The sequence below is a fragment of the Saccostrea cucullata genome, unplaced genomic scaffold, assembly GCF_032062105.1.
Source record: "Saccostrea cucullata isolate Sc308-1 unplaced genomic scaffold, CSIRO_AGI_Scuc_v1 ctg12, whole genome shotgun sequence".
NCBI lineage: Eukaryota > Metazoa > Mollusca > Bivalvia > Ostreida > Ostreidae > Saccostrea > Saccostrea cuccullata.
Genome location: NW_026933001.1, coordinates 423,514 through 446,643, shown reverse-complemented (window position 1 = coordinate 446,643; position 23,130 = coordinate 423,514). Strand labels below are relative to the sequence as shown.

At 33.2% G+C, this 23,130-nt stretch overlaps 1 protein-coding gene across 4 annotated transcripts; it reads left to right on the top strand.

Annotated features, from left to right (window-relative positions):
- Window positions 1-5,077: 5,077 nt before the first annotated feature.
- On the top strand, window positions 5,078-22,078 carry LOC134236856 (choline transporter-like protein 1). Of its 4 annotated transcripts, none has more exons than XM_062719009.1 (17): window positions 5,078-5,178; window positions 11,008-11,042; window positions 12,566-12,667; window positions 13,369-13,517; window positions 13,844-14,050; window positions 15,212-15,378; window positions 17,094-17,183; window positions 17,650-17,795; window positions 18,120-18,306; window positions 18,511-18,679; window positions 18,884-19,024; window positions 19,130-19,245; window positions 19,345-19,382; window positions 19,528-19,656; window positions 19,851-19,943; window positions 20,031-20,126; window positions 20,942-22,078. In XM_062719009.1, exons 2-17 carry the CDS (start codon window positions 11,019-11,021, stop codon window positions 21,026-21,028), a joined length of 1,941 nt encoding a protein of 646 aa, XP_062574993.1. In that variant the 5' UTR covers window positions 5,078-5,178; window positions 11,008-11,018; the 3' UTR covers window positions 21,029-22,078. The 4 variants fall into 4 exon arrangements, with proteins under 4 accessions (XP_062574993.1, XP_062574990.1, XP_062574991.1 ...); XM_062719006.1 differs by lacking the exon at window positions 15,212-15,378 and adding an exon at window positions 15,748-15,914 and having other exon boundaries at window positions 5,079-5,178; XM_062719007.1 differs by lacking the exon at window positions 15,212-15,378 and adding an exon at window positions 15,748-15,914 and having other exon boundaries at window positions 5,115-5,174.
- The last annotated feature ends 1,052 nt before the right edge of the window (window positions 22,079-23,130 follow it).

Below are 23,130 nucleotides of genomic sequence, written 5' to 3'. Positions count from 1 at the left end.
TTATTTAAAAATCTTCAATTCAGTGTAACTCGTGTTGCTTGTTGTGGAAAGTGGGGTGTCCTAAAATATTATAATATAATATAATATAAAATATAGAATATTTCTTTCTCGTTTCTAAAGAAATGGGCGTGTCATTATGTTATAATTGACGTTCAATACATGACTCAGACCGTTTCATCCAAATGGAGAATTTTACCACTTCAACGAGCCGTTGAAAAGTTATGTCTAATGTTATTTTTTTTTCAAAAGGAAGTCACAGTCAACTTGTTAAAAAATTATGGAGCAAAGGGAAGGTCATGTCACAAGAAATATCCATGAAATATATGAAAGCCTTAGCACCAACCATTCAAAATTTTTTCAAAAGTAACTCCTAGGTCAAAACTGTTGATACCCGAGAAATGATTTTGTCATAACTAAATAATAAACTAGTAAAATATGAAAATTACTTTCAAAATTGGTCAAGATCAATGTTGGTACGGTAATGGTACCCAAAGAAATGTCTCGTTAAAAGAATCGTGTGAGGTATGAAGGCCCTTCATTTATTGTTCAAAAGTTTTGGCCAATTAAAATTAATATTTGGTAAAATTTTTGCAACAGTGGGTGAAATTCCAAGGTCTAGAGATCAAATATATTGGTATGTAAATAAAGTTCTTGACACAATTAAGGAATACAACTTGACGTATGAAATTTGAAAATCAACCCAATCATACTAGGTTAGACTAGGTTTTAAAAAGCTCTCAAGTTTTCGTAACGTGCGTCTCTGAAAGAACTTGAGATATTTTGGCCAACAAAAATTACCCCAAAAAATTTGTACGAAACAACAAAAACAACAGACATGAGGACCTTACTAAAAAATACAGATGGGGATGGATAGGCTATGTCTTGAGAAAGCCAAGAAATGACATCACAAGAGTGGCATTAAGATGGACTCCAGAAGGGAAAAGGAGGAAAGCCCGACCAAAAACAACGTGGAGTCGAACAGTGGAAAAGGAACTAATTTAAAGGACATAAATCTTACCTGGGGAGAGGTGGAGAAGATAACTAAGAACAGAGAAGAATAGAAATCTCTAGTCCTTGTCCTATGTGCCCCCGGTTGCAAAGACTAGGTAGGTAGTCTAGATTTAGTTTTTTTTGCGGACAAACAGAAAGATGGACGTGGCAAAAACTATATGCCTCGAATTTTCTATAACGGGGGCATATCAATAGAGAAGAGATCAGACATGGTGTGTGCAACTGAAGGCAGATACTAGGGTGAAAAATTGGGCATTTAAAAATGTGGCATACACGTAGACCTTTGTTTTGTATGTTGTTTAATGTCCCTCTCGCGAATTTTTCACTCATATAGAGACGCCACCACTTGCAGATACGTGGAGAGCTGCAAATGATGTCCTTTATTCGACACTTCCGTCCATTGAGCAGTGAGGGATGTTCTTTCAAGCTAGCACCTACTGCGACACAGTACCTCGTTTATACGGTATCATCCGAAGGACCGGTCTTCCACGTCCCAGAGTGGGATTCGATCCCGCGACGTAAGGATCAACTCCTTACTTCGCGACTTTTGAGCAGACGCTCTAACCACTGCGCCACTCGGGCGACTTAACCTAAAGAAATTAGTGTCTTTTGCTGACCTGAGATTGCATGCAGTAAAAGTGGAATCTTTCCTTGGTCAGGCGGATACCTAAAAAATATAAGTGACTTGAAAATGTTTAAGGATAAAAAGTGTTTATTTTTTATTGGAAAAGAAAGAATATATCAGGGTTATTCTTTGAATTCTACGGAAGCCCGTTGGTGCCACGTACGAAAAATATTTTATCTGGCGGCCGCCACTTAAATATCTGGCGGTCGCCACTTAATATATGGCGGCCGCCACATAATTTATCTGGCGGCCGCTACATAATATCTGGCGGCCGCCACATATTTATCCGGCAGCCGCCACTTATATATCTGGTGGCCGCTACATAATATTTGGCGGCCGCCACATAATTTATATGGCGTCCGCCAGATAACACCTGGCTTCCTGATGCGCGCACATGCATATGTTTTAACGTGTGATTTCAGAGGTGGATACAGTGTAAAAATTATAATAGCGACATAAATCAACCAAACTTGTAAGAGATTTATTATGATCCAACACTCCAATCCACACTTCTACTAGATATGTTTTTGCATAGAACAGATTAATTTGAATTATGCAAGTATTTGTAGAGTGTTTCGGTTATTAAGAAGCCTCATCAGGGGTCACGGACATAAATCATGGTGTTAGTTTTAGGTGAGACCGGGTTATCTCGTCACCTATATTCTTGTGTTTGCTGTAAGCTTTGTTTGGTTGAGAATTATATAAAGTTTTGCATTTTGGATTTCTAACAATGGTGTTCCAATATTTCAAAATTCGTTTTTTATCATTAACTTTTTTATCAAGAAGCAGCGGCTGTGTCAACATCCATCTTCTTAACCCAATAACACTCACCTTTTGCAAAATAATTTATGTGGCGGCCGCCAGATATATAAGTGGCGGCCGCCAGATAAAATATTTTTCGCTCTTGGCACCAACGGGCTTCCGTAGAATTCCTTTCAATAGCATTAAAATTTTGTTTTTGTAGAAGGAACCGTAATATTTCTGGGGCTACAAATACTAGTATTATTCTTCACTACTTAGAAACCTTTAAAGTAGGGTCAAAAATTAGAAAAGGGATACAAATGTCAATTTTTTGGCCCTGTAATTGAAAATGCTTTTCAAACCACACTTAAGATTGGAAAGCGACAAGAGCTGGGGAGATACTAGCAGAAGCCATCAATGCTGATACAGAGACAGATGTTAAATTCTTGCACAACCTTTTCAAGAAGATCTGGGAGGAAGAAAAAAATTGGAGGAATATAAATAAGACATCCTTATTAAGCTGCCAAAGAATGGAGATCTGGGGGACTGCAGTAATTAACTGGAAATAATGCTGCTGTCGGTGCTTGGCAAGGTCCTCAACAGGATCCTTCTTGAAAGAATAAAAGAAACGGTAGACCAAAATCTCCGTGATCAGCTGTTAAAAGTGCTCGGACGCAATAGATCATAAGCTGACCAGATAGTCAGTCAGCGCATTATCATTGAACGATCACTGCATTGTAAATCCAGCCTCTTATCAACTACGAGAAAGCATTCGACAGCGTGAACGGAGAGACATTATGGAAGATGCATAATTTATATGCACTGAGACACTATGGGATATACCCGAGAAACTCGTCTCTCTGATTCGTAACATGTACCTACCAATTGCAAGGCATGACATGCAGGGTTTCCAATGCTGACCAGATGTCTTGGAATTTTGAAGTGAAGACAGGAGTTCAACAAAGATGTTTGCCGTCACCAGACTGTTATAGATAAGTTTAACTTGATAAAGTCTAAACTTTTAATGTAACACAAACCACAATGCAACAATATCAACTGCAACTGGACTCATGATGAACTTGAAGAAAACAGAACAGATGGAGATCGACACCACCGTCCATTTACCAGTCAAAATCAATGGTGGTGAGCCCATCAGAGAAACCATAAACCAGTTTATACATATTCTTTACTTTAAAGCAATATGAGCTGTAACTTTGATGTCGGAATTTTTTGTTGCAAAATTGTAAATAACTATCTTGAATGACAGAAAAAATAACGTTAATAAAGTTCCTTTGTTCATATTTGCGATGGAAAAACTTTTCATAAGCTTTGATTGAATCAAAATTACATTATTGTTGCCCTGTACAATAATGATTTCTTATATAAAACTGTATATTGGATTGTATATAGAAGTCTTTTTTCTGCTTTATTTTAGTCTAATTGATCGTAAAGGTTTAAGTTACATAGAAATTTATTATAATGGCACATTTTAACAGCAAAATAATTTTTTCAAAAATGCAGCTCATATTGCTTTAAATATATGGAGATAACAATTAAAGTATTCAAGCCCAAAAGTTCTTTAAACAATACAAATTTGGAACAGGCTGTCAAAACATAAGTGGTGGGACCAGATGCCATTGAATAAAATAAAATAATATATTTTTGTAATTTAAAGTACATGTATATTAAGTGAAAATAAATGCATTTTTTCTATTTTGCATAGGCCCTGAAACTGGGGGGGGGGGGGTTAGATACTTAATCCCCCCCTTTTTTTTTTTTTTGGCAAAGATAGACATTATATAGGAATTGAACATTTAAGCCACCTGACTCCACTGTTAACAGACATAGTGTAGTGTAATCAAAGAGGGGTAAGTGGTAGCGTTTGAAAAAAAAATGATACTGACCCCCGCCCACGAAACAGGATTTTGGGGCCTGGAAGATTTTCAACTTGTTTTTTTTTTTTTTGGCCTGTCAGTTTTTTTTTCAGGTTTGAAATTTTTTGTCTTTCAGTTAGCCCCCACCCCCCTTACACCTTTAATTTGCTTCCGAAGCCAATGCTTTGAACCCATAAAATTTTGATTGATTGATTGTATATATTGTTTAAACGTCCCTCTCGAGAAATTTTCTCTAATATGAAGACGCCACCACTTGCCGCTGAAGAGCCTCAAATTTTTCCGTATACTCGGCAATTAGGGTCATTGAGCAGTGAGGGATCTTTTTCGTGCCAGCACCTACTGCGACACGGGATCTCGGTTTATAGGGTCTCATCCAAAGGACCGGTCTCCACATCCCACAGTGTTATTCGAACCCGCTATAGAATTTTGAAGATGGAAATGAATGTACCCGTTTTTAAAAAAAGAAATATAACGTTATAACGTTATGTGACTTGGTGCTTTTTGCTGCTGAAAGTATAATCATTTATCTGCCAAATAGTTCAAAAATTTGTTTGCTGAAGTATTTAATATGCGCCATCTAAAATTTTAAATCATCTACGACTACGTTTTCTAAACATTACCTTTATTTTTGCACTGAATGCCCGATAACAGCCAAATAGCCGATAACGCGTTGAGCAGAGTGCAAATGCATTGGCGATGACGTAAACTGTTTAAGCTACAGTATTACTTTTGGAATTTTACTTGATCATAAGTTTTTAGTTTAGGAAATTAACGTAGAAAATTCAAAAGTCTACAACTGCTGAAAATGATTCATAAAAATTTTTAATTTATGTTATTTACGACAACCGTAATACGGCTAATTGAAAACGAAAGGAAGTCTTGAGCAAAATTCTGGAGAAACGGTAGGTAATGTTGTAGTTTTTATGCATTTGAATTAGAGATGAATACTTCACTAACATTAGCATTATGTAGGCGCTTGATTTCAGGATGGTGGCAACGTACAAATTTTTGTATTCTTTGCATTTGTGTGTAAAAACGCTTCATCGCTTGGTTAAATAAAAAAAAAACTTCTGAAATAGGCTTTTTAAAATTTACATTTATATAGAGTATATCAAAAGACAATGTTGACAGTTGCCATTTTTGATTCAATGGTGTGCCTTGGTCCTCACTTCACACTTTATTTTATTCAGTGATAAACAACACTTTTCCTACCAGTGTCACTTGAGATCTAGCTTAAAAAATGATTGAGTAGAACTATTTTCCATCGTCTGTGGATTGCACTTGCCATATAAAACTTGGAGTAAACCAAAATGTCCTTAATGTGTCAGGACTGTCAATCTCTCTGATTTGAATATGATAAATGGAACCTAGCTTTCCAATTTGGAAAACCTCCCAAAATTCCCAATTTAATCTATGATTTCATAGTTTTTTAAACTCAATGTATGAAAGTTAGATTTCCCTGAGTTTGACCCAAAATGTCAATAATTTTATTTATCTAGTGGGACCTGGCCCTGTACCAAAACAACATAGCTGTGTATTTTACATGTTATATCCACCTCCCAACTCTTTATCGTAATCTCTATAGGGGATAAACTAGGCTGGTTTTGAATTGTCTGTTGGATTTCACAAAGTTCAAATAAACTAGCTGCATTTGAATTGTCTGTTGGATTTTAGAAAATTGGAATCAAGTGAGTTAATTTCTTGTAGATAAGACTATGAAGGGCTGGGAGGTGGATGAAATATACAGATTGGTTAAAGAATGTTTCTAAAATTAGGGAATGAAAGGTAGTTGATTGACTGATGCTGTAAAGTAGAAAAATTCTCCGCAACAGTGCGCAAAAATTTTGCACTGTAAAATTGCACCTTTTTTGCATTACGGGATCTGTGGCGTTATGGTCAAAGACTAATACAAAAACCATAATGCTACAGTTCTGCAACACGAAAATGACAGGTATATAGCCTTGTCTGTATATAGTAATGAAACTGTAAGCAACAGACGTGACAGTTACTAACTATGTAAAGTGTAGAGGCATCCTGGAAGTACACTTTCTGGTACTGTTAAAACACTTAAACCTCTGTAAAGTCCAGTTGTTCTTATTTTGAAAATTTTTAATGCTGAAAAAACCTGTATTACACATGCACTTACAAAATGTAACATTTAAATTTTCTCTTTATTGATAGAAATATCCCCAAACTATAATACAGTAAAACTCGTTTAGTACGAACACGGATATAGCGAATTCACGAATATAGCGAAGTTTTTCTGGGTCCCCGGCAAAATTCTTAACAAATCTTTGTAAAATTTTACGGTTATAACGAACACTGATATAACGAATTTACGGATATAGCGAACTGATTTTGAGTCCCGTTGAGGCTAAATATAATGAAATTTACATCTTTTATAACGAACTTTCAAAGATTATTAAAAAATTGATTATTTGAACTTACCTTATTTCCTTTTAGCATTTGCATATAAAATTCAATTCATAAGAAAACCTTGGTTATCGAAGATATGATTTGTAATATTTGCTTCACTAACATAGTTGGTTGTAATACTTGAAGGAAAACATGCATAGTGTGAATTCACTATAATGGTTATATGAATTTGTTATACGGATATAACGAATTACTATATAAACTAAATTCAACCTTCAGTTGATAACCGAGTTTTACTGTAATAACAAGGTTCACTGTCTTGAAATTTTCAGATCAACTACATTGCCTTGATTTTTTGTCCTCAACATGATTAAAATCAACAGACACAGTCATTTCTGTCAAGTGCTTTCTTAAAGTTTAACTGTGTCTCAACTTTTAGATAATTCAACTGAAATCATGTAACATCCATTATATTTATTCAATCGAATATCACTCTTAACTCAGTCTACTGCTCTTAATTCAATAATCTTAGAAAAGGGAGGCTTGAAGTTGATGCTATTAAATAAATAACCTTCAATTGAAAGTTGTTCTGAGCAGCTTCATTTCCAGGCAACTATACTGCCTACCAGGACCAAAAATGTATGTACCCCTACAAGAATCTCGGTCATCAGTACCTCGTTATAATTATGCTGTTTCAAGTCAAAAGTACCTCAATGTGAACTTGAAGCAGCTAAGCAGTAGCATGTATTTATAAATGCATCAAGAGCCTTGCGTTGAATGCTAGATCTGATATGCATATTCTAGAAAAGTGACCAGATTAATGTTGAAGAACAAGTCAATTCCCAAGTAAGTGCAAGCTCTACCTTGACCAAAATGTCATCTAGAGATGCACAATACATGTACTAGGTTATTAGTTTAGTCTGGGACTTTTGCCTTTCATTTACCTAATGTTTTAAACTATAGATTGAATTTCCTATCCATTAATAGATAATCTGTTGTGCTGTTTCTGGCTAAAGGAAATGTCAGATTGAAATAAATGAGCAGAGTTATAAAATATAGAAGGTTAGGAGGCTGAATTAAAATAATTAAAATACAGAACATTTGTTTAAATTATTTTCATGTATCAAAAAGAAGGAGTTAAATTATGTGAACAACTTCTTTTTAAAAGTCCAAAATTTCATGACTGAATCCATATGCTTGCAAGGTTAAAAAAATAATTAATAAATGAAACCTAAATCTCTGCATCTGACAGGTTTATTTCAAACATGAATGCAAACTTGAATTACTTGATTCAAATGTTTTAAGAATTACATTTTAAATTAGACACGTATGTCCACGGGAAATTATAGACAACGAGGCACGTTGCATTTTGAATAAAAGGTTAATATGCATCATAACGTGGTTGATAAATTTTAAGTTATATTAATAGTAACCATATGTCAAAAGTGAGTTGTATCTCAAAGGATTACCTACTGTTTGTTTATCAACACAGGGTGGACGATTTGCAGGATAATAAATAATTATAATTTGATAACTTTATAACGAATTTTATTTAAATGGTGTAATTTACAGCATAATTATATACCACCACATAGCGTATATTACTTTAAATTTTTACCATATTACATGGCAGGATATACTTTGTTACAGCACAGGACGATTTGTATTTAAAACTTGTCAGTAATTTAATGACCACATGAGCTCTAATATCAACTCTGTCCCCATCAAATGCAATTGTATGTTTAATAACTTTTGTTTTATCTTATATACTATTCAAAGTTGATATGATATTGCATGTTTGAAATTCAGCCTATGAGTTTTTAATGCATTTGACCCAAAATAAGTGCTTGTAATATATTAAGGCTTCTAGAGTTGATGTATAATTAGATGCATATTTCTAAGGTAATAAAACTATTGAATGTCAAGGTTAAATTTCGTGCATGGATGCCCCCCCCCCCCCCTCAAACAACAAAGAGATAATTACTAGCAGTACTAATCTGTTATAAGAAGTAGGCAAAATTATATTGACCATAGAATTCCATCGCCTTTTGCAAGAAGTCATTGATTGATGAAGTGTTTTATTACTGACTTTATTTTCTGCTCATTGACTGCTTCATTGAATCGGAACACTCAGGTAAAGACATTGAAGGAAGGCTAACGTAGGCAGGGCATAAAAAACGTACTCTAGGCCTTGGGACATCAATAAGATGACAGAGAAGATTGAACTACAAACACTTCTGTAGGGCGGTATCATTACGCTGTAGTAAATTCCAAGAGAAATAGTGTGTGAAATTTTTGGGAAAACGTTTTTTCTGCACACTTTTATTCATTGCAAGGTAAGGGCAGCTGGTATAAATTTCCATTCCTTTGTTTTCTTGCTGTGTGATGAAATTGAATTCTGATAACATTATGAATATCCATCACCTGATATGCCTGTGTTTTCTGTTTTGCTAGTTAGGAGATTGATGTATGCTGCAGTGTTCAAAGGACTCTCAGAATATCCAATTATTGTGTCATACTTTTAATAGGGATATTGTTTTACATTATGGAACTTATCTCTTAATGAGTTTAAAAATCTTTGAAAATGAAATATTTTGCCATACCAATCAATAAATGGATATATAGACTGTATACAGACATTGAATTGACATTCAGAGTCATTGCCTCTGAAGAAAATTTAGATTAATTGGTTTTATATGTAGCTGGCTTTACATAGATTGTAGTGTGTAGGTGGATATAAAACAGGCTTAGGTGGCATACATCAAGAGCATAATTTACATGCATTAAAAGTAAAAGTATTGGTAAACCTTTTATGTTTCAAAAATTAATAAACATACATACAGCGTAATGGTCTTTAAGATATGATTCAGTCAACTATTTAAAAAAAGAAAATTAAAATAGCTTTTCATGTATAACTTAAACAAGTGGGTTGATCGACTCACAGATGTTATAAAACATGACTGTTTATAATTACTAAGTATTTCATTCTGTGAAAAATGCATTGAAAACCCACTGCATATCATTTATACAAGAGTAATAGGAATAAGATGAATAGCTAACCAGATTTCTATTAACAAGATCTGTGTTCCTTTTGACAACATTTTGCCTTTATCATCACCTCCTGGTCCTGATTATATTACATAGCCATTGATTTTCTGGGAAATCTACCACACTTAGAATAGAACTGGTAGAATTGTGGACACCAGACAAATATAAAAAAATGTCTGTTTATCAGGGTCTCAAGAGAAATTTGAGAACCAATTATATAATTGTGCATATCTTTTATGCATTATGTGATACGAGAGGGCTCATATGAGATTCCCCTCTAAGTTTTTTAAATACAGTACTGTACATGTATCATTAGCACATGCTAATTCTGAAAGGTGTACACTGCATTTTGATGGAGAATGATTAATGCCAACTGGGAAGCTTGAATTTATTCTTTTTTCAAGACTTAGTGATTTCTTGAGTAAATCAAGAAACAAATGAGTCAAAGTAATTGTATGTACATGTATTGTAAACAACTTTGTCACCAAGGTTTCTGAGAACTAGAGAAAATTAGCATAATACTATTACTATGCAAAGCTTGGGTATTATCTATCTTCCTTACTCCTTGTATTTTTCTCCCTGGTAGCCTACAATGGTTTTCCTGCTGATTGCTTTCATTGCACTTCAATATGAAATACGATTACGTTAAATGACCTCTTAATGACTCTGTGCAGTTGGTTCGGAGACAATTATAATGAGTGATTGTTTGAGGATAATGTTCAAAAACCAGAAAATCAATTCGCCACGGAAATTCAAAGTCAGCAGTCTCCCGTAAAAACAAGTAAAAACAAGTACATCCTCCGTTCTGTACTTGTTATTTTAATGCATTATTAACAAGGAACTAGAACGTAAGATGGGGGAAAATTAATGAAGCAGCTTTGAATTTGTTAGCTGTGAATGCTGCCCTTTGGGCATCTCTCTGTCACTTCTCATTTTTGTTATATTATGAATTAATCCAAAGATAATGAACTTGAAATTAAGATTCTGATTTGGATTTTGATGCAGAACTGCACATGGTACCTTGGATGTAAAAGCTCATTAAGATTTCGTTCAGGTGTACTTTTTTCTCAGTGCATGATCATATTTTGTGCATTGTGATAGAGTCAGTGTGTGCACTAAAAACTTGATTGATGTGGAATTCGATCTGTTTAAATATTTGAAACACAGGTTAGTTAAAGAATAAGAAATTTATAATATTCAGGTAATAACTATCCAGAATCTGAATGGTCATGACTGTTACTTGAACTAGGTCAAGTGTGGAATTCTTGCTTTGACACCAGAATGTGACATTGTTTTTGTTTCTCGTTGTAGGGAAATAGAACATGTGTGGCTGTTGTTGTGGCAAGGTAAGTCAAATTAATACATTTAATTGTGATAAAAGATCATAGACTGTAAAATTTTAATGGAGCTTAAAGGAAAATTTCCCTTTTCAATCTAAAATTTTTCAGAATCTTGAAGTGAAGTAGCTATACTTCCATTAGTCTCTGTTGAGATTCTGCTGGGCTAGATATTTGGACTGACGCCCGCAGTCTGCATCAGTCCAAATATCTAGCCCAGCAGAATCTCAACAGAGATTATACTTCCATGAATGTTCCCACTGGCAAAAAAAATAAAAATAATGTGCTTATCCTATGTATCCAAATGGACCCATGAATTTAGCATGTTTAATGTACAGTTATCTCGAAGACCATAGATGTGTCAAAGGGATTAAGAGGTCTAAACCCTATAAAATTTTCCTTAAATTTCTTGAATACTTGGATATCTTGAAGTTTTTTTTCTCAGTCTCAATGAATTTGAGATAACAAAATTTGACTGTATAAATTTTTTGAGATAGACCTTAATTGTAATGAAATTGGTTTTTAATATGTCAGTGCCACATTAAATACATGTATGTTTGCTATTTTTATTTCAAGATAGAAATGAAATTAACATCTCTAAATAAAATCCATATTTTCAGCGAAATATTGAATATGAAGGAAAGTTATCACAACAATTATCAAAATTGCCATTATTTAATATTGTAAAACTACAAAAGAGAATATTTCTTCCTGTTCTTGGGTGTAGATTTTGGAAACCTGTAAATTTAAGTAATAGGAAGCAATATTGAGGGTGTGTTAAAGTAGCTGTCTCATCATTTGTTTCCCTGTACTGAATTAGTTACAGTCAAATCTGTACATTAATATTATCATTTCCGTCTTTTAATGCCCCCAACAGGGTTGTTGAAAAATATGCAATTTCATTTTCATGTTGATTGAAATGAAAAATTTTTAAAGATGCACTGGAGGAACTTTTATTGTTCAAATGTTTATGTCATATCTTGTAACAGGAAATGATTGAAAATTATTTATAATTTAAAACCTGCTTAATGTTTCCATGATAAGCTGGAAACTATTGATCAAGATTGGAGAAGCTCCGTTTCTGTTCAACTTGTTCAAAAAAAGCTGTGTTGGTTGGGGGCTACATCTTCTGTGTTAATCGGGAGTTATTTGATCATTACTCCCGATGGACTTGTGACATGAACACTCTGTCTCATCAATATTTTATATTTACACGACCTAAAAGCATCAAACATCCATAAAAAGCCAAACTAGAATATAACTTCCCATAATACTCTTGATCTCCATTCCAGGGACCTCAAGCAAAATGTTAGATAATTTGTATATATACTGGTACACTGAGTAAAAGCAATCTCGAGTTTCCTTGGAAACAGGGACTGTAAAATAATCCAAGATTACAAAATCTATTAACATTTGAGTTTTTAAAGCTAGTGCTAAAATATTTTATGACCCTAATGACAATACACCAGAAGTTGGAGCCCCACTGCTGTTAATGCTTTTACTAAATGAAACACATGGACTTTTTTTGACAGGATTCTGCGGAAGATAAAGCAGATCTAACGAATCCAATCAAAAATCGAGGATGCACCGACATCATCGTCCTGATTTTGTTTGTTCTCTTCTGGGCTGGCATGGTTTGTATTCACTGAAGAATTGCTTTTGACACTCTATAATGCAAGGATATTGAATATGACAGATTTTATTTAAAATTCCCATTAACCATGTAGAAAACCAGTAATTGTGGTAGAAGTTGTTATAAAAATGTAATATTAATAATTCAGAAGATTTTGGTTTTGAGAAGAACTTTGCTGTAAAAATTCTTTTGTGTATTCTAAAGCACTGTACAGAATATAATTAAACAGTTATAGAATTATCCCTAATATTCAATTACTTAATGTTCTTCTCAAGAGCTTTTGCAGTGAGAAGTGTTTCTCAACAATCTGTCTGGGTTTTATTTAAAAACAGTAAATCAAAGGGTAAATCTGATAACAAAAGGATTTCAGTATTGGATATATGCCGAATACAGTTCTGTATTAAAAAATATCAGACAGTTTGAGGCCCCGTTAAAATTGTTTTAAGTTTCATTATTATTGTTATTGAATTTGATGAATGGTTTTGGTTGTTTATTATTTTACTGAAAAGTAGGGGAAAAAAATATGCAAAATCATTATCTGATGGGTATATTTTATGTTTGTGTTTTTATTAAAACCTGACACAAATATACACATCAAGTTTACATCTAAGGAACATATTTCAGATATTTAATATACATACAGGTATTTTAAGAATCTGGTTGTTTAAAATACTGTTCTGATTCCTATTTATTTATTGTCAGATTTACATAGCTGCCTTCTCCATCACACACGGAGATGCCTGGAGACTAGTCTATGGCTATGACAGCTTTGGTAACACATGCGATGAGGACAATACCGGAAAGAAAATTGAAAATGTGTCCTTCTCAGGCATGAACATGGAAGGCAAAGGGTAGGTCAGAGGTCACTGCTATGGCTACAAATAGTTTTGTTTCTTTACAGACAATTACATGATGTTCTCTAGAGAACCATAAGTATTGTTTAACTAACTTCTCATTCCAAAAACTAGCGAATTATTCTATTATTTTTTGTCTTCTTTTCATGTGCAAATTCTTACAAATAATTCCAACTACATGACATCATTTCATATTTTTTTTATTCCAACAAATAATTCCCCTTTTCAGTCTAACTTCGAAATATACAATCACCTACTCACATAATGACCAAAACATGACAGGGTTATTGTGTATACTTAATGCAATGAAACTTCACTCATAGGTATGTGTTCATGTTGGACATCTTTGACCCCTTGAACTCCATGAAGCTATGTGTGAACAAGTGCCCAGGTCAAGACTTGAACACCACAGATGACCTTACAAGATTTGCCATAACTGGAGGGTCGTACCTCTGTAGATATGATGTCAACGAAAATGATTATGATGAAGCCGTAAAGAAAGGTCTTTGTCCTGGAAAGGTGTTTGCCAGGTACGTTTGAATGCTTTATTATAGTGGTAAAGGAGAAATCCATGTTTATTTGTGTTTGAAGGTATTCATTATTATGTTTTCTCTTTCTTACTGATTTTGTCATGTTTGATGAAGAATTTATTCTTTATAGTTCCATACTATAAAATCTATATTAAAAAATGCTTGCTAAAAACAAAGGAAATATGCACTAACATGCAAAAGAAATGCAACAACCTCTTCACTAGATATATTCAAATAACTTTTACAAATGATATTTTGCAATGCAATGCAGATTTTAACAGTAATATATAAACTGATTACAACATAGGGCATTTAACTGAAAGCTGAACCTGAGGCTCATGAAAACTTCAGAAACTGCATAACAACTGATTGTTGCAAATGAAAAATTCTTCAGTCCTAGCCCAGTCTGATAATTTTGACATATCACTTAAGGAAAAAGAAATTATAACAGGATTTAAAGATACATGTAGTACTGTTGACCTTAAAATTAATATTGTATAAGTAGAATTTTTTGCGAGGATTTAATTTCATCATTATTAGTGAGTTTGCTGACATCGCTAAAATTGAATATCACTAAAAACTAATTGCGTATTATTTGTAATAGCTTCATTAGTTAGCATTTTAAAATCGCTAAAATTACTTCTAGCTAAAAATAAAATTTTAGGTTGAAATCACTAAATCTGCATCTCGCTAAAATTTCCACTTATAACGTAGAAACAATATGCTGTATACCCTTACATAGCAGAATTTGTTTTGAAACATTTAAGTATCCATTTAATTAAAGTAAGACATTTGATGAAAGTCAAAAATAATGTACAATGTCTCATATTTTCAGAAATGAAAATGTTGCATATCTGTTGCATGTTAGATACTCATAGACAGAAAACATTTTCATAGACAAATGCCTATTTTCTTGAAAGTTAATTTCAATGTTCATCTTGAATCATCATTGTTAAGATTTGCCTGTACATTTTGAAACTGCGAATCATGCATTTTTGCAGTTTCTTTTATCTTGTATTTCCTTCTTGTTATGGGTGTTAGTAAACTTTCATATTTTCAAATAATGAAAATTTTAAATCTGATCATTTGCAAAGTTAAATATTTCAGTAAATTGAGATTAAAATATTAATTCACCACATCAAATTGGGTTTTGCATTGCAGTGAATCATTACTCAACTATTGTGTACCTTCTTCACTGAAGCGACTGGGGCTCGACTCCCTCAACAAGCTCATGGTTTTCTTTAACCAGTTTGATAGTTTTCATAGAGTTTTATCTGATGTCATAAAGTCATGGCGAGAGATGATTATCCTTTGTTTCGTAGCACTAGGTACTTCACTGTGTGTTTAACATGTGTAGACAGTACATTGGTGGATCTAGAGATTTTAGAGGGGTGAAGGGTATTGTATTTCTCTTCTAAGATCTTTCTTCTAGATCTGCCAATGACTTTGGAAGGAGTGTTATTGATTCTGACTTGTTAGGCATTTAGTAGAGCATTTTATGTTTAACATGTCATTTTGTTAAAGCTTTTTTGTTTTTAAAAATGATATTTATTTGCTCAGGCTGATTCACTAATAACACAGTTTTATTTTTGTGGCCTTACTTGTAATGAATTGATAACGCACCTTTCACTAACTTATTTCTGTTTATGAATTTTCTGTTACATTTGTTGCTGATTTGAATGATGTAATTTTTTCAGTGAACCAATTCTGAATAGGTGTGTGCCAAAGCAGATCTTTAGCACTGCGGGTGACATTTTTGCCAAATTCTTTGAATTCGTAAATTCAAGTGACATATTCCACAAAGTTTTGCACGATTTAATGACGGGCTGGCGTGAAATGCTCATCCTGTGTTTTGTTGCGCTAGGTAAATGACAGCCATTTTTAGTCATTTTGGGACATGCATTTATCTATAGTGATTGTATATTGCTGATCATTATATTTGACTAATACGGGAATAAAGTATATTCACTTGTAACATAGTTATGCCCCTTTGCTATGTGTGGTGAATGGTATTTCTGCAACATGAATAACTTATGACAAATTTTAGGTATTTCTGTTTTAAAAGTGGAAGAATGATATTCTTTGACCTAACTGCAATGAAATAAGTCAAGTAATGTAGTTATTTGTAAGTTAAATAGATTAAAAGAAAATAAAAATATGCAAGCTGGCATTTTGGAATATTGATTGATATATATATATTTTTTTTTTGAGAAGCATTGCAAAAGGTATTGATGAATACACTAAAAAAAAAAACACATGCCAGGTAATTAAAATGAAAAACTAAAATAAAAGATGGATTTAGGAATGAAAAATCATTCCCAAGAATTTGATATATCAATAGCCATTGCAACTAGCTCATTGATTCAGTACAAAAATGAATCTAAGATAGTATCTTTGATAGGAGAAAATTATCTAATTATGTTTTGTTTGCATGCTAAATGCAGCAGAGATGTGTTTTGCATGACTAAATTTCTACGTTGTTGACTTGGCAACCATAATTAACACTGATATTTGTGTGCATTTTCCGACAGGAATTTACAAATGATGGATTGACCTGAGAGCAGATATTAGCTGCATGTTATTACATTTTTGTTCAGCACTTGTATAATCAATTCCCAACATTATCAACTGATTTAATAGCATGACAATATTCCCTTACTCCACAGTTACATGTACCAGAATGTCTAAAACTAATGCTGGTGTAAACTAATTACTCTCAATACTAAAGTCTATTTGACAACTGTAAATGAGGCATTAAGATAAAGTTATTTATAAATTAAAAAATCATTAAACACAGAAACTGAGATTTTTATCGGACTGAATTCAGCAGCTAAATTCAACAAAGATTTATTTCTGATCATGGAATAAAAGAAGCATTATTTAAAAAATTCTAAAATGTCAGTCTCTATGTGATTTTGATGATTTCCTGATGTAAATGGCTAAAGTTAAAGAAATAAAAAGATTTATTTTCTTATTTTTCCACCTGATTATATACTATTTAAACTCATTGAAGACATATTTCATGTTAATTCTGCTGTTGCAGGATTTGGGGCCTTGATGGTTCTCCTCATCAGATTCCTCGCTTCTGTCATCGTCTGGTTCATCATCACCATCGCTATACTGGGAAGTATTGGTAAGTTTACAAAATCCCACACTGAGAAGTATTGGTAAGTTTACAAAATCCCACACTGGGAAGTATTGGTAAGTTTACAAAATCCCACACTGGGAAGTATTGGTAAGTTTACAAAATCCCACACTGGGAAGTATTGGTAAGTTTACAAAATCCCACACTGGGAAGTATTGGTAAGTTTACAAAATCCCATATGAGGGAGAGAGGGGGTGAATAATGATTTGTTTAAATACCCACTGAGCAAGGTTATGTTTACTGAATCTGTTACTGAGAAGTTTTAGTAAGTTTTTATAATCCATACTGGTATTAAAGTATTGGTAAGTTTACTAAATGCCTAAACTAGTTACAAAAGTCCACACAAGGAAAGGGTATGGGTAAGTTAACTGAATACCCATGAAGCATTGGTAAGTCTACTGAATCCCATACTGAGAAGTATTAGTAGGCTTTTGATGCATGGTGTGTTTTGCAGCTGGAACAGCAGGTTTATGGTGGACATACATGGACAAGAAAAGATTCATAGACGACAAAGAAGAGGACAATATTCCACTGCTAAATATAGACATTGACAGTGAACAGGCTTTCTTAATCTACTCCATCATTGCCACTGTGCTGACAGTATGTACATGTATTAATAGCAGAAACAACCAGCAGACATGCACTTCTTGTAATGATTAAACTGTTAACAAAATGTATACTAGTATAGCTTCACCAATTTTGCAAATTATTCCACGATCCAACCGTTGTTGATGCCCTGGCATAATGAACAAACTACACAGTGATTCCTTAACTATCTTATTCAAAATGCTGTTAAGAATTTCAATTCTTTCACTCGGCACATTTTGTCGATTGCCTTCATACAGCAGTTCTACTTTTTACCTGTGTAATAAAGTAATCAGGTGATTCTTTTGTACATTTGACCTGTGTTGTCATTTACTCCAGGTGATCCTGTTGTTGGTGATCCTGGTGATGAGGAAGAGGATTGGTCTGACGGTGACCTTGTTCCACGAGGCGGGGAAGTGTCTGGCTGATGTCCCCATCCTCCTCCTACAGCCGCTGTGGACCTTCATCATCCTCGTCTTCTTCTTTGTCTACTGGATCATCATCCTGGCATTCCTGGCCACAGCAGGTACATCTTCTATTCTTGTTTCATGAACTTCTGCATAAAGGGTACCAAAAAATGTAATTTTACCAGTTTTAAGAACTCAGTGTTTTTACTCTTAAAATTCATGCTGTGATACTTCTGTAGCAGCAAAATCAACGCCAGGTAAAATGATAATTTAACTTTAATTCACTTTTAATGAAAGATGCCATTTTCTTTTTATATTTACAGAGATAGCCTCAGTAGATAAGAAGACAGGATTTGTGAAGTACACAGAGCATGAGAATGTCTCGTATCTTTGGTGGTACCATCTGATTGGTCTAATCTGGACCAGTGAGTTCATCATCGCCTGTCAGCAGCTGGTGGTGTCAGGAGCTGTCGCTACCTGGTACTTCACAAGGTAGATTATCACTAAATTGAAATGCATTCCTGTTAAAGTAGAGAAAATTTAGAGATTCTGGTTTTAGTAACTGTATTCTAGCAATTTGCTTTTATGTCAAATGCATATCACTGATTGGGAAAAAAATTACTCAAACTAATAGGGAACCGTGTTATTTTATGTCATTAAAAGAAATGCAATCTGTCAAAATCTTGATAATTTCAGAGACAAAAAGACATTGTCTTGTACCATATGCAAATCCACCCAGCTTCTTATTTTCCACCATCTTGGATCTGTAGCCTTTGGGGCTTTCATCATTACCTTAGTCAAGCTTCCTAGATGGATACTTATGTACATGCAGAAAAAGTAAGCACTGACAAATCAAAGTATATCTTTCCTTTGAATATCTTTAAATCACTTCTTAGAAGATGTCAAGTGTCTTTGTTACAAAAGAGAATGATTTTTTTTCAGAATGAAGGGATCAGAGAACACCTGTGCTAAGTATACAATGAAATGTTGTATCTGTTGTTTATGGTGCCTGGAAAAGTGCTTAAAATATCTCAACCAGAATGCCTATACTGTAGTGGGTAAGTGGTTCAGTGTTTTATTGACATGTTTTAGACATTATATAATTTTTGTACGTCAAATAAATGAGCTGTGCTGACTTATCTTTTCCTTGTTTTTAGCAATACAAGGTTCAAATTTCTGCTCCTCTGCAAAAAAGGTATGCAGTGAGATTTCTTGAACAATTTTTAAATGGTTTTAAGATAATACATGTATATCAAAGGATATCTTTATACAAGACTCTCTGTGTAAATTATACCTACATTGTATTTTACAACATTTTAATTCTATTTTTGACATTTTAGGCCTTCATGACCTTGGTTGGGAATGCTTTACGTGTGGCAGCCATTAATAGTGTGGGAGACTTTGTGTTGTTTCTGGGGAAAATCGGCGTCACAGCTGCCACTGGTGCTGTTGGTATCTTCTGGTTCAAGGTCAGACTCTTAGTACAAGCTTCTGCCATTTTAAATGAGAGAAATTATACTTTGTCATATTAAGCTGCTGATAAACAAAAATCTTGATCAGAACTGCACAGGAGAAATATGATGTTTTTTTTTTGTTTGTTTTACTTTGATGTAAAACATTAATCTGACAGCTTATACTGATTGACCTAATTTCTGGTTTACAGTCAAAGGAAGAGTTGAACTATTATGCCATACCTGTCCTGCTTGTGTGTATTTTTGCCTACTTCATTGCTCATTGTTTCCTCTCTACATATGAGGTAAGGCATAATCACTTTAAGTAATCCAATTTGAAGCATATGATGGTATGATTTTTTATGATTGCTGACTTTGTCTGTGTTTTGTAGATGGTAATTGATGCTCTACTGTTGTGTTTCTGTCACGACACAGACATCAATGATGGCTCTCCAGAGAGACGGTACTATGCCAGTGTGTCCTTGCAGGTAAGAATTATTCTTAGACATTGCTGTACTTTCACAGGACAGTTCCCATATACAAATTATGTTGGTAGTCTCCTATCACTGCATATCTGTAGTAAGAGGGTAGTGGGCATGACATTTTAATATTTTTGGTAAACAAGATGTATACCGTAAATCTGGAAATTTTACGTCGATTTTATTTTGCGAATCTGGGTCAAAATGCTGTTGATTAATTTTTATGTTTCAAAATTTTGCGAATGACCACTGCTTTGTTTGCATTTCCTCATTGTTGATTTATTTTTTAAGAAAAATATTTTTGCGAATGCAATGAACTTGCAAATTTGCTAAGAATTTATCTACAGCAAAAATTTCCAGATTTACAGTAGTATGCATCATGATAAAATCTCCCTTGACCCTCTGCATTACAAAATGTTCTGAACAGGAGATTGTTCAACATAACATTTTCTCTGTTATTGGCTATCCAAATTATTTTTGATATAGTGTGTACCTTTCCACATTCCTTCCTCTTTAAAATCTTTCAATCTGAATAATCCAATGAATTGATTATACATGAATATGAAACACATCATCTCAGTCCAGCTAGTAAAATGTCTGCCAAATGTGGGTTTTTTTCTCAAGAATTTTAATCTGCCTGAAGAGATTTCTCTGTTATTATTTAAATGTCAAATTTTAAGACAAAATGCCAACCAGTTGGCAAGGCTGTTTTAAGTGGACATTGAATTTTGTTTTGACCAATTACCAGTATTGATTAGACATCATAAAACTTTCTGCCAACATGTATTAAAATACATGTATATGTATGTATCACTTTATTGCAGAAATACATAGAGGATGGTAGTAACCAAATGAATGCCATCTCAAAAGGGGAGGATACAAGCGGGGAACCGGAGGCCGCCAGGCTGTAAATAGCAATTACACAGAGTAAATCAAGAGTGGTCAAAGACAGCGAGTATCTTCGTTCCGTGATGCTTATCGAATGTTACAAAAAGGACGGTAGTTAAATATTATTCAGATGAATGGAGAGTCAGAGTGGAATTAATTCAGCAGTCAGTGAAGTAGGCACAGACATTGTGTTCAGTGAAAGTTATACATTCTGTACTGATTGAGAGAATGGAAAAAAAATTTCTCTATTGATCCTGAAAGATGTTTATTTGTGTTTTACATGTAATTCTGTTTCATAAGAGTAATGGATCTGATAAAAGAAGTAAAGTAGACATTAATTTAGATGCCTTTAAATATCAGAATTCTGAAAGAATTACATGTGTCTAAAGATTCGTTCTTTTCATGCCTAAGCAACATAAAAATTGCATTGGAACAAGATATTTGGAACCATAGCTGTATGGACTCTGAATTTATAACCTAGAAATTATACACTTTATAGATGTACTTGTGTATAAGTATAAGGTTGTTGATTTTTATTATTTGATGATGAATGTGTTGGTGCATTTAATGAAGTACTTATATATTTTATTTTTCTAAATTTTTGTGAAGTAGAGAGTGTATTTTTTTTAATTTTCCTATGATAGTTTTTCATATATAATGCCATTCATGGAATTTTTTTTTGAAGATAAAATATTGAGATTTGTTTATATTTTGCTATGTTCATATTTTATTTCAGATGTACAAACCATTAATAATCCTTATGTTGAAAACTCTTGTATATATTTGTCCACCATAAAATGTAGGAAGATACCTCATTTATTTTTTTTTATAATTACTTTTCAATGAATATAGAATTTTTTTATTTAAAAAATCCTTAGATAATGTTCTAAACACAGATGTTTAAATTACTCGAATCTCTCTTGTATGTGAACAAATTACATGAGTTTTTTTAAGCATTTAAATCCCAAATGTGACTCATTAAAATGTTAATCAAAAGAACAATTGTGATTGAAATATTGAGTCTTCACATTTTAATGATAGATAAAAATCAGACTCTAATTTAAATTCTAATTTTTGATTTTTATACTGTGACAACATTTAACTGAAATCAATTTTGATATACTGATGATTTATAAATCCTGTGTAGTAAGTTTTTGCTTTACACTTTGGTTGTATTAAGTAATGTGACCATTGCTTTGGAAAATGGCATTTAAATTGAAATTTTGTATTCATATTCCCTTTTTTCTTTTGTGTTTTTCAAATTTATATACATGTATGATTTATAAAATCCTGTGTAGTAAGTTTTTGCTTTACACTTTGGTTGTATTAAGTAATGTGACCACTGCTTTGGAATTTTTTTTCACTATCAGTGGCACATTATTGACAGAGTCACACAGAAAGTTTTGTATTCATATTTGATTACTGGTGCTTTTTTCTTTCATGTTTTTCAAATTTAATCTCTATAACATGTATTTTGTGAAGAAGGAAACACATTCATTTTTTTGGTTACTTTTGTATCTATACATGTTGTATTACACACCTTCACTTTTTAATAAGCCATAATTATGTGCAATGCTTGCTTTGTACAGTTATTTGTCATTGCAGTTATTTGTCGTTATTTGTTACAAAGTTTTCAAGTGTTAGTAACACAGGTGTGATTGTAATGCCCAACTTGATGCAAGGGTATAGTCCACATCTTGATGCCCACTTATTTTTTTTTTTACTTTGATAGGAAACATACTGCATCTTTCCATCATATTGCTTCATACAACATATATTTTGGTAGTTTTTATATAAGACATAAATCTGTGCAATACAGTGTGTAGTTTTGATACACTATATAATACATGTACCTTCTCTTTGTATGAGTACATAATATATAATATGAGTACCCGTATTGTGATTGCTTAATTGCTTAAACAAAAGTATGTGGTGTATATATAATATACATGTATAATGATTATTTTTGAGATACAATAATTTCATGATTATTAATTTTAAATGATGTACTTTAATTTAGCACTCCAAAATAAAATGCTTTAAAATATCAAATCAGATATGTTTTGTTATAGTTAAACATTTGGTATTAAGGTTCATCAGGTGGCATGAGTTAGAACAGTAGTTA